This window comes from Ictidomys tridecemlineatus, chromosome X (assembly GCF_052094955.1).
Source record: "Ictidomys tridecemlineatus isolate mIctTri1 chromosome X, mIctTri1.hap1, whole genome shotgun sequence".
NCBI classification, from domain to species: domain Eukaryota; kingdom Metazoa; phylum Chordata; class Mammalia; order Rodentia; family Sciuridae; genus Ictidomys; species Ictidomys tridecemlineatus.
Genome location: NC_135493.1, coordinates 61,524,718 through 61,537,825, shown reverse-complemented (window position 1 = coordinate 61,537,825; position 13,108 = coordinate 61,524,718). Strand labels below are relative to the sequence as shown.

The following is a 13,108-nucleotide window of genomic DNA, read 5'->3' as shown; positions in this document are numbered from 1 at the left end:
TTTCATCATTATTTCTTTTTTAAAAAATATTTTATTTAGTTGTAGATGGACACAATACCTTTATATATTTATTTATTTTTATGTGGTGCTGAGGATCGAACCCAGTGCCTCATACATACTAGGCAAGTGCTCTACCACTGAGCCACAACTCCAACCCTCATCATTATTTCTTAAAATAATTTTGTCATATGGAAGAACTTCTATTAAAAAGTAATCTTCTTTGTATACAAATGTTGTAGATACACCACTAAGGTTGGTATATAGTTTGTACCTAATAAATATTTATTAAACAAATGAATTAATTAATTAACATTGAAGATGTTGATGGACACATTATAAGTATCTTATTTTCTTAGAATAATTCACAGGACATTTTAGAGAGACCTTGCCCCTATTGAGAATGTTGTACCACCCATAGTATTGTCTCCTGACAATACCCAACTCATCCTTTCAGAATGTACAGCTCATGTCCCACATTGCCCAAAATCCTCCAATGACTCCCCATCTAACTCAGAATAAAATTCAAGATCCTTATGGTGACACAAGTCCATATGTAGTATGCTTTTTTTCTCTACTTCCGAATTCATTACTTAAGTCAGGCTGACCTTTTTCTTTCTATTTTTTTTTTTAAAGAGAGAAATTTAATGTTTATTTTTTAGTTCTCGGCGGACACAACAGCTTTGTTGGTATGTGGTGCTGAGGATCGAACCTGGGCCGCACGCACGCCAGGGGAGTGCACTACCGCTTGAGCCATATCCCCAGCCCAGGCTGGCCTTTTTCATTGCTATTCTGTCTGCAGGGAATACTCTTTCCTAAATTCCTTCAGAATTTTTCCAAATCACCTTATCAGAGATTCTTTATCTAATCTATATAAATCAGCAAACACTCATTCCATCTGCATATTGTTTTATTTCCTTCTGTAGCATTTGGCACTATGTGGTATTTGTTTTTCTTTCGCTCCTGTAAGCATATGCTTCATGAGAAGCCGCTAAGTTTGGTTCTGTACTCTGAAGACCTGCCTGGCATAGAGTTGGTGCTCAGTGAACATGCTCATGTATGGGAAACATAACATGTTCTTCATATGACTATATAGTTATTTTTAAGGCATTGGAGTTGGATATTAACTTCATGTCTAAAACTCATGTATGCCTGAAAACAAAAATAACGAAAAGTTCTGCAGTCAAGGAAACAATTTTCAACTGGGCTATGGAGAATATTCTGAAAGGCTTTATTTGAGATCTGGGTGGTCAATTACAAGGATAAAACTTTATCTCTGAAAGACAGGTCACAATTTAATTGCATTAGCTGCCAAAGCGTTGGTCTGAGGGCGGAGAAAGGGCGGGAGCCTGCTAGAAAAGGGCGTAGCGGGGCGGGGTTCTCGCGAGAGAAGTCTAGTTGAACTGTTTTGTCCCTCTGCGTTCTCCGTATGAAAACTGGAGCCGCGAGGGCCCTAGAGATGGCGGTCGTTAGGGTGAGTGAGAATAAACTTGCTTAGTTTCCTTTTACTTTTTCTTCCTTTTTTTCTTTTCTTTGTTTTAGTGCCGGCAACATTCTAGTAACTCTGGAAAGTCTCCTTCTAACTTCCGAAGGTAGTCCCGCAGAAAGCAGCGGAGTGGAGGCGTGGGAGTGAAAGACTTGGTAACATTTAACATTTGAAAGTTCAAGACACCTGCCTCTCCAGTTTCCGCAGCCCTGGACACAGCACTCTCCTTAGTTCCCAGTGGTTGATTGTTTATACAGCAGCTTAGTACATTCTGGGAGACCGCTGGGTGAAATTGGCCAGGCAACGAGTTGCTTGCAATAAAGAGAAAACAATCCTTGGCAGTTGTCTCGGCGCCCATAGCGTAGTCCCATGACTCTGTAGAGTTTGTTCAAATATTATTTGAGGTTAAAACATAAAACAGTCCAGTACAGAGACGCCCCAGAGTCTGTGCAGAGTGCAAGTTTATACATGGTGTTGTTAATCTCAGTGTTCTAATAACAAATCTATTTCTTTTGAGTTTTATAGTGAGAAAAAGTGCTTTTACTTAGGAATCGGAGCACAGGAAGTGACGCAGCTGGCTGCAGTTCCCTAAGAAGGTTTCAAATATTTACATAGCGTATTTCAAGTGTTAAATATTTTTGCTAGACTTGAAGATACAAATACGCATAATTAAGTTCAGCCGAACCTGATTTTTAAGTCAGCCTAGTATCCATCCTGATGTACCATTCTCACTTCATTTCTGCAGTTCTACCACTCATACTTCATCTGAATTATCACAACATCCTCCTAACTGAATTCTACCTCTAGTCTGGCTCTTGTGGAATCCATTTTTCCCAGTGCTGCCAGAGTACTTATACCAAAATGCAAATCTGAATATCCTCCTCTGCTAAAAAGTCTTTATGGGTACTTCTTTACCAGCCTTGTGGGGTCAAATCACACTCCTTTGTCTAGAATATCTCACCCTGCCTTGACTCTCCAGCTTCATCTCCAGACATTTGGAAAACTTCCTTTTTTCAATATTGAACTACTTGCTTCATCCCTCCATGTCATTTTTATCTCCTCTTTTCTGCTGGCCCTTAAATGTCCTTTTCCATCCTCATCCAATTACTTTCTACTCATAGGTCATGTATTCATTTGATAGATATTTATGAGCAGCCTCCCTATTTGCTATGCACAAAATGCCTTTTATAAGAGAGTGTCTCAGTTCTCCCCAGCATAGTTTAAATATTTCCTCTCTGTGCTCTCAGAGACTCTCAGCATACTCCTGCCATAGTATTTCTTACACTACAAAAATAGTCTGTTTACCTGTCTTTTCTACTGTCCTAAACTAAAATTTCTTACAGACAATAGTTATAGCATGTTAGTCTTTATATTCTCAATAGCCAGCACAGGCCTGGTTTATATTGCATATTTAAAAGTTATACATGATTTAATAAGTACCTGGCAAAGAGAATAAAAGAGACTAAGTGGTGGAGATGCAACATAGTACAAATGACTATGATTTCAGAGTAAGGGAAATGCCTTACATCAAGAGAAGTACAAGGTGCTCTTAAGGTTCAAAGGAGAAAAAGTTCACACAGAGTTTGAGTAGAATAAAAAATGGCTTCATGGAGGAGGTGCAGAGACAGAGGGAATGGTCAGTGGTTATCAGAGCAAATCAGAAAATAGTTCTATTAGTGAAACCTAGAGAAAGAAAATCTTTTGATTTGATCATTAGTTCATGACCAGGCCCTGTGCTAAAACACTTTATATGTTAATTCATTTATTCTCAAGACAACTTTATGTGGTAGATATTTATCTTTTTTTACAGATGAAAAACTAATGTTTAGAGTAGTCAAATGCCCAAAGTCATAACGCTAATAAGAGCTGAAGTGAGATGAAAAGGTATTAGAGTAATAGAGATCCTAGATTGGGTAATCCCAGATTAGGTAATTGAGATCCTAGATTGTAGGAAGGTAAAGAAAGGATAAGAGATGGAGAAATGGTATTCATTTAGCACCCAATTTGGCTATTTGCTTTACATGTATTTTCAGTTTAATCTATTTGATGGCCCTAAGAAAGGATCATTAACCCATTTTAAAGATGAAAAACTGATGCTTAGGAAAAGTGCTTGTTGCAGGTCTTATAGCTGAGAAGTGGAAGAGCCAGACCCAAACACAAGGTTTTTTTGGCTTCAAAGTGTATATTTAGAGAAGTTTAGTGGTTAAAGGAAGGAAAGAAATTTGGGATGGGAGCAAATTCCAGATGAGTCTTTTAGTTAAAAACAGGAGGCTTGTTGCAAATTTGAAGATGAGGACAATGTGCCAAGAGCTAGTGTAGATTGCAAGATAATAACATTAAATCACTGCCATTATGTTATTTAACATTTAATATAAGGTATATATTTCACTAATTACATTCCTGTGACTTTCTCATTTATATTTCACAGTGGCCCATTGAGTATATACTGTTACTTATCATCTTTAGTTTTTTTTTTTTTGGTAGTTGTAGATGAACAGAATGCCTTTATTTATTTTTATGTGGTGCTAAGGATTGGACCCAGTGCCTCACACATGCTAAGCAAGCGCTCTGTCACTAAGCTACAGCCCTAGCCCCCTTTTTAAGTAAAATAGTGGTGTCACATTTGTAAAAAAACAATTAAAAAAATCTTTTTAGTTATTATTCAATGCCAGAATATACCTTGACATTATCACAAAAGCATGGAACCCAACTCTCTCCAATACATTACCCAACACTTCACTCCCAAATGAAGTGTTGGGCCTTCATTTTCTTCTAGTAGGTGCAGGGTTTCTGGTCTAATGTCCTTGATCCATTTTGAATTAACTTCTGTGCAGGGTGAGAGGTAGGGGTGAAATTTCATTCTTCTACATATGAATTTCTAGTTTTCCCAGCACCATTTGTTATAAAGGTTACCTTTTCTCCAACATATGCTTTTGGAACCTTTGCCTAGTATCAGATAACTGTATTTACATGTCTCTGTGTCCTTTATTGTCTTCATTAGTCTTCATGTCTGTTTTGGTGACAATTCTACGCTGATTTTTGTTACTGTAGCTCTATAGTGTAATTTGGGGTCTGGTATTATGATTACCCTGCTTGACTTTTTAAAAAATATTTTTAGTTATAGATGCACACAATGCTTTTATTTTATTTATTTATTTAATTTTATATTGTGCTGAGGATCAAACTCAGTGCCTCACATAAGCTAGGAAAGTGCTCCACCACTGAACACAACCCAGCCTTGCTGCTTCACTTTTCTCACTAAGGATTGCATTGGCTATTCTGGTTCTCTTACTTATCCACATGAATTTCATAATTGCCTTTTCTAGTTCTTTGAAGAATGTCCTTGGAATATTGATGGGAATTGCATTGAATCTGCATAGTGCTTTTGATAATATGACCATTTTGATAATATTGATTCTGCCTATCTGAGAACATGGGAGGTCTATCCACCTTGTAAGGTCTCCTTCAATTGCTTTCTTTAAAGTTCTATAGATTTCATTGTAGAGGTTCTTCACATCTTTTGTTAGATTGATTCCCAAGTAGTTTATTTTTTGAGGTATTGTAAATGGGATAGTTTTCCTAATTTTTCTTTCAGCAGATTCATCATTGGAAAACAAGAACACAATTGATTTATGGGTGTTGATTTTATATCCTACTTTGGAGAATTTATTTATGAGCTCTATAAGTCTTTTGGTGGAGTTTTTTTGGTTCTTCTAAATTGAGAATCATGTCATCAGCAAACAGATTATTTGAGCTCTTTTCCTATTTTTATCCCTTTAATTTCTTTCTTTTGCCTGATTCCTCCAGCTAGAGTTTCAAAGAATATGTTGAGTAGGAGTGATGGAAGTGGGAATCCTTGTCTTGTTCCTCACTTTAGAAGAAATAATTTTGTTTTTTGTCCACTCAGTATAATGTTAGCCTTGAATTTGTTACATATAGCTTTTACAATGTTGATGTAAGTTACTTCTATCCCTAGTTTTTCTGTTGTTGTGTAATTATGAATGGGTACTGTAATTTTTCTAATATTTTTATGTATCTATTGAGGTAATCATGTGATTCTTTTCCTAAAGTTAGTTATGTGGTGAATTACATTTGATTTCTGCATGTTGAACCCAACTTGCATCGCTAAAATGAAAAACACTTTATCCTGATGCACTTTTTAATGTGCTTTTGAATGCTGTTTGCCAATATTTTAACAGGTATGGAAACTAAAACTTAAAATGGTTAAGTAACTTCCTTAGTAGTAAGTGGTAGAAATAGATCTGAAGTAGTACGATCTAAATCTAGAAGCTGCACTCAACCTTATTTCATAAAGAGGTGGTAAAATTGAAAGGACAAATGGAGGGATTACCCCTGGCCAAAAGGATCCTCGGCTTTGTAGGCCAGGATAAGTAGATCAAAGGTGAAGAACATAACAGAAAGATTTAAAAGAACAGAGAAGGGAAATGGGAGACCTCATATTGGATGTCTGTGTCTTCCCAGTGTAAGTTCATCTAAGAGAGGAAAAGTAGAACGTGTCTTTAGGAGTTCAAGAATGGAAAAGGCTTGGATGTGGCATTGTAGGCAATTTATTAAGGCATCAGTAGACATCAAATAAAATACTTGCATAGAAGTGAGGGCCTAGCTGATATTATCTTTACTATTGTGACTTTCTCCAGAACTACACAATCCCAAAAAAGCAAAAGGAGAAAAATGGGTATGCACAAGTGCTGAGTGTTGGCGAGGTAGGAGTAATAAATGACCTGGGGAATTTACTCAAATTGTTGTCCAGACTGAATAAAGATACAAATGAAAAAGGATCAAAATGATGGCCTAGAGTACTAGGAGATTGACAGACATAGCGAGAAAGATGAACAAGCTCCAAGAACAAGGGATATGCAAATGGAATTTAATTTTAGTGGGAAATTTTCAAGTACTGAAGATCTTGGAAATGAAAGCATATCTAAATTGTAGGGTAAGGTGCTACCAGTGGTGCATGTCTGTAATCCCAGTGGCTTGGGAGGCTGAAGCAGGAGGGTCATGAGTTTGAAGCCAGCCTCAGCAATGAGAGGTGCTAAGCAACTCAGTGAGACCATGTCTCTAAATAAATTACAAAATAAGGCTGGGGATGTGGTTCAGTGGTTGAGTGCCCCTGAGTTCAATCCCCTGTACCAAAACAAAAAAGAAAAGAAAAGAAATGGCTAAGATTTCTTCAGCTCTTGGGGTTGAAAAAGCTTAAGGAAGCATCTGTGATCCAAACTTCAACTTATAGTTGGACATCAGCAAGATGGCAGAATATGACTCTCTAGTGTTTATCCTTCCACAGATATATCAATTCAAACAATTGTCCATGTATGAAAGTAACTTCATAAGTGCTTTGGAAACAAGGTGAATTAATACAAATTTAAGAGGGTGGAAGGTCAGTTTTATAACATCTACACAATCCCTTCTCCAACTCGAGGCAATATGAGGAGAGAGATACCCTCTGCTTGTGCTATAGTATGGATCCTAAATGTCCTCTAAAAGCCCATGTGCTTTGTTTCTAACCTCTGGTGCTATTGAAAGGTGGTTAAACTTTTAGGAGATGGGCCAAGATGGGCCAAGTAGGTCATGTGTGGTGTACCCTTGAAGGATGTATTGGGACCATGGCCCCTTTTTTTTGTCTTTATGGCTGTTATGAGGTGACAGACTTTCTTTTCCACAAGCTCTAGCCATGATATACTTGGCTACCATAGACCCAAAGCAACAGGACCAAGCAAACTTAGACTAAAACCTCTGAAACTGTCTATCATCTTTTTTTTATTCATTCAAATTGAAGTCTTTCTCATTCTTGGTGTGCTGTGTAGTTTTCAGTTAATACCTGTAAGTTTCGGGTATTGTGTTATAGAGCTCTGTATCTTATTCAACACTTCTGATTCCTGGTAAAGAAAAGAACAGTAGTGCCTTGTTAATTCCAGTAGTTTATAAGTCAAAGGTTCCTTCCATCCTCCATTGACATACCTGAACAAGGATGGAGTTTAGGAGGCCTACTGGCAGGCCTCTGATCTTACTATCCTGGCTTGGAGGGGTAGGGGTTATTTCCTTACTGCTCCCCTCATGGCTTCCATTAATAACACAAGGCTGGGTGGGAGGCATTTTGCCACCAATAGTGGTGAAAATTTTGACTATCCACTAAGTCTTCTCTGGTACCCTAGTGGGTAGTTGGAAGAATGCTTCATTACCACTAAGAGTTCATAGATGTCCAGGCCCCCTATATGGTTTATACTGACATATTGTGGGACAGGACTCATTACTGCCTTGTAGAGATAAAAGTCTCAAATTCTCTAAATTCTCTAATGTGAACCTAGATTCATGGGAAGTGTTAGAATACCTTGTTTCAGTCTTCCCAGGATGGATATCTCTGCTTTCCACTCAACCTTTGCTTGTGGAGATGACTGTATGGTTTCAATTTTGTTTGTTGCATCTGGCTATAGTAGAGTTGAAGTTTTCAGTCTTGCTAGGGTGCTTCTTTCCTGGTCTTTTGGCTATAAATAATAGATTTTTTTCTTGAGTATTTATGAACACTGATTGGCATTTCAATGTTACTGGCTTCTCCAGCACCCAGCCCAAGATATATTAGGCAAATAGAAACCCAGGGACCTTTTAGCGACCAGGGAAGCCAAGGCAGGAGGATTGTAAATTCAAGGTCAGCCTCAGCAACTTAATGAGACCCTGCCACAAAAAATAAAAGGGTTGGGGATATGGCTTAGTGGTTAAGCACCCCTGGCTTCAATCCCTGGCACCACAAAAAAAAAAAAAAAAAGAAACAAAACCCTAGGACTTCACCACATCATTCCTTAGATATTGAGGTCCCTTTCTGGTCCATCTTCTTTTCTCCAATTTTCAGTGCCTAAATAAATTTTTTTGTCTCTCTAATGTTCTGGATTTTGAGCTATAATGAATGGGAAGAATTGGAAAAATATATTGACTGCATATTTTCAGAAGTAGAAATCCTCCATCATGTCTGTCTTTTTTTTTATAATTATTCTGTTTATTTGGAAGCAAGGACAGTTTTCCACTACAGTCTGTTTATCATATAATATAACTGTTAAAGGGTAAAAAGGAAGATCTCTATTTCTGGAGTTTTTTTTCAAATCCTGAATTTCTTCTCAATCTATAATGAACCAAACACAAGATCAACACTTCTTATTGGAACTATTTTACTTGTTTGAGGCTTTTTTTTCAGATCCTGAATTTCTTCTAAATCTACAATGAAATAGCCATGGGATTTGGAACATTGCTTCTGAGATAGACCCATTTGCCAATGAGAAAATCCAGTTCCAACTGGGGAAATTTAATGAGTCCCAGCCTTTTCAATTTAACATTATACCTACCTTGTAGAAAAATAAATCCAAGTATCTATCTGGTTTGAAGGAAAAGAGTTATTTATGACTTTATAAAAATGGAACTATGTAATGTAAAATTCCAAAAAAGTCAAATGGTGCTACATAAGACATTTTTGTTTCTTTTTATTAGGAGAAAGAAGTTATATGGAAACTTCCATGTTTTCTTCTACTCCTCTATGTATAAAGTTGAAGGCAGTTCATGTTATAGGGTACATCACACCTTCTTAACTAAAAAAACTACTCATGCTACTTTTCTTTCAGCTTTGGCCACATAGAAAACATTATATCCTCTATGACTCCACAAAACAGAATGAATAAAACTGTAACACAGCAGTCTCTCATTTATGGAGGTGAATAGGGTTGCATCACTGGACTCAAACTGGATTGTTTGCTTTTTACCATTCTTTCAACTAAATGTAAGCATGCATTTAGCTGCTATACAATCTGGTGCTTCCGCAGAAGAATGAAAAAATTTAAAATAGTAAATGTTCCAAGGCTTGAAAAAAATCAAAAACAGTCTCTTTCTCTAGAACAATCCCTCCTTTCATCCAAACGTGGATTTACACATGTAAAAATATGCATTTGTACAGGATCTTCTTAGGTATATCATATATGAAATCAATCTTGTTTCTTGTCTTTATGCTTTTTTATCACATCAAAGGCTTAACTGCAAAACTGGATCTTTGTTTCTGTCCAGTAAATCTATGTCACAAGATGAACCATTCTAACATTTCTTTCTTTTCAAATTACAACAAATATTTGGAATTTACTGCTGCTGTCTCAAATGTGCTTATCATAATAGTGGCTAAAACTGGAAGACTTTATTTAAAAAAAATCCTTGAAGTCATCTATATTTGTCAGTTATTAGTCTTCTTGTTTGGAGCAAAAGGCAAAGAATTAAAAAATATCATGATTTAATCATCTATTTCAAGTTAAACAGCCTTCAGCTTGTAAAATAATTCTTGATAATGAAGCATTAATTCTTGATAATTGCAACAGAAGACTCATATCAGTTTCTTCTTTCTTCCTGGAGAAGTCAGCAGGATAACTGCATCCTAAGGGCTGATTTCTGTGTTAAATCTGAAAGGGGGAACAAAAGAAAAGTAGTCTTTTCCATTCCAAATCATTGAGGAAATGTATGTAAAAGTGTCCATATTTCAATAGGGAAGGTGGCCAGATAAAAGAAGCAGGACTAATCTCTATAGAAGATAACAGAAATACCTGCCATGTCCCGAGTCCATAATTTTGTTTTGAGGTGAATATAAAAGCACTTAAATATCAGGAAAGTGTTTGATGTCCTGTGTGATAAGTATTCTTGACTGGTCCAGTAGAGCAATTGGCTTTCTGCCTACCCTCGCCCCCACCCAAGGCCCAAATGGCCAGATGGCCAAGGAGCTCCTCACTCTGCCATCTTCACTTCTCACATCTCCCCTCCATCATGTCTTTTTAGCATCCTTTTCTTGTAATATTTGTCTGAGTCCCACCCTAGAGGGTTATGTAATCCTTGAGAGCAGGAGCAACCTTTTTTTATATTTATATCCCACATGCCTAAATACATCACCTGCCTAGAGCAAAATGTTTAGGAAGTATTTGTTGAATATGTTTAAATCTTGAGGGCTGATGATATAACTCAGTTGGTAGAGTGCCTGCCTCACATGCACAAGTCCCTGGGGTCAATCCCCAGCACCACACACACACACAAATTTTGAATTATTCTGTGCTTTTGTAGATTGACTCACTCATATTCTTTGTAGGTAAATTTTTCAGTTGTTTGGAAAAAAAATTGGGGGAGGGGTACTAGGGATTGAACTCAGTAATGGGCACTCAGCCACTGAGCCACATCCCCAGCCCTATTTTGTATTTTATTTAGAGACAGGGTCTTGCTGAGTTGCTTAGTGCCTTGCTTTTGCTGAGGCTGGCTTTGAACTTGTGATCCTCCTGCCTCAACTTACCAAGCCACTGGGATTACAGGTGTGCACCACTTCACTGGCCCCTGGAAAAGCTGAAAATGGTGTTATACTCTATCTCTGCCCTACAGGTAGAATAGATCAATTCGTTCTTTGTGTCACCATAGTACATACCTCTTTTATGCTGCTTGGAACTATATATTACATGTATTTTTATGTTTTTCTTGCTGAATAAACTGAGATGTTCCTTAGAAACATAGACCATGTTTCATTCACTTTTGTAACTCAGACTTTGGAAATATAGTATATAGTAAACACTAATATTTGTTGAATGAATGAGTGCATTCTGTGATGCCAATATAAACAAGTATAGAATTTATATTTGAATGTTTGTATTTAAATGTATTTAGAAGGAAAGTTTACTGTAATTTCAGATTTTAAAATATATTAATTTCTAAAACTAGGATAATATTAAAGTGTAATATACCTATTTTTTTCAAAATTCCATTTGAATAGTTTACTTTTTAAAATGGCTTTTGCTAGTGTTTTAAAAGTTGAGCATTTATTTCATATTAATCAATAATGTATTTGTAGGAAGAAACATTAGAGCAAATAATTACAATTTTCTAAAAATAATGAAATACATCAAATCACAGATGTAAGAAGCAAAGAGAAAACCACCTAGAATATACTACACCCATCACACCCACATACCCACACACCCACACACACACATCCTATTCCACTCTACACATTTTGTTCAAACTGATGGAAAAAAAATAAGTCTAGAAAACATCCACAAGAAAAAGATGCATTACATAAAGGGGTGCAGAAATGAAAATACAGCATGCTTTCAGAAACACAAGTCAGAAAATGTATCTAAAGGAGAGTATTCTTTGTAATTGTGCTGTAACTAAGGGTTGTTAAATTGTACTTCTTTTTTAAAATTTTTAGATGTATGGAACTTTATTTTATTCATTTATTTATATGTGGTGCTGAGAATCAAACCCAGTGCCTCACACATGCTAGGTAAGCACTCTACCACTGAACACAGCATCAGCCCCAAATTGTACTTCTTACTTGCTTTTCTTTTGAACAATTGAGGTATCTTTCAAAACAAAAATAAACTCCAATACCAAAATCTCCACTTATGCTAGTAAAGGAAATATTTGACTATGATCTATACTGTATTTTATATAATATTTACACTAATGTTTGGTTTCAAATAGTGGCATACAGTTACTTCTTTAGGATTTTATCTTTGATATTATTTTAACTTAAATGTTTGATTTATCCTGAATTGGCTATCTCTGGTATTCATTTATATGCAAGAATTCTTTATTGTATTAAGACTGAATTATCTAAAGATTCTAGCTCTGCGACAAGGCTTCTTCTGTTCAATAATTTAATGATACTGGTTAAATAACAAGTACAGTAAGGATGCAAACATATTTTACAATATAACTTTTGCTCTAAGGAAACAAAGTTTTGTTTCTAAAGAGGACATAAACTTATGAAAGGGATGATGTTTTAAAATCATGTCCATTTTAATACTATAATATATACCAAAAAACGTAGCAATTCGAGTGAGAAGAGATGTATGTATTATAAAACAGTAAGGCCTCATAAACCTTGAATTCTGACATTTAAATTGTCAATATTGAAGTAGTTAGCTTGTCAGATATGGCTTGAGGTTGAACATTGTTATGATATATTCCAGGAATTTAAGGCTGTTAGGCTGGCTAAATCAGAAAGGTTAATTTGGGTTTACTGATAGAAGCTGAGATTGAATTAGAAAAGGTAAGACTATAGAGTGCTAACATAAATTTGAATTTAACTTCAGGGCAGTGGGAAACCCTTGAAACAAATCCAAAATAATACAGTGAACACTTAAAACACAGTTGAAACTTCCTTTGTACCCCTCTAACCATGACTATTCCTCTTGCTTCCTGAACTACTGCATAACTACTTTCCTGATGTTGGTATTGAACATTGCCATACATGTATATAGGCTTTTACCATATGTATGCATATTCTAAATTTTATATACTACTTTTTTGTGTGCTTTTATGTAAGTTTTATTTATGCTGCATATATTCTTCTACTTATTATCAGCATTGTTCATGATTTTCGTTCATGTCTACATGTATAGCTCTTGTTTATTTATTTTCACTGCTGCTAGGTATTCCATTTTAAAAATATGCTACATTTATTTTTCTATTAATGGATATTATGATCGCTTTCCCCATCATTTTCTCTATTATTTTTTTTAATTTTCCCCATCATTTCTTTATTATAAATAATGCTGTTGTGAATGATCATATACATGTCTTCTTGGACTCCTGTGAGAGTTT

At 35.9% G+C, this 13,108-nt stretch overlaps 1 protein-coding gene across 1 annotated transcript in view; it reads left to right on the top strand.

Moving 5' to 3' along the window:
- The first annotated feature begins 1,371 nt into the window (after nt 1–1,371).
- The window catches only part of Apool (apolipoprotein O like), a 68,215-nt gene continuing 56,478 nt past the window's right edge, over nt 1,372–13,108 (top strand). Inside the window, exon 1 of the mRNA XM_005328838.4 lies at nt 1,372–1,471. Within this exon, the coding sequence (XP_005328895.3) occupies nt 1,427–1,471 (45 nt within the window). The 5' untranslated portion in view covers nt 1,372–1,426. The remainder of the gene's footprint in view (nt 1,472–13,108) is intronic.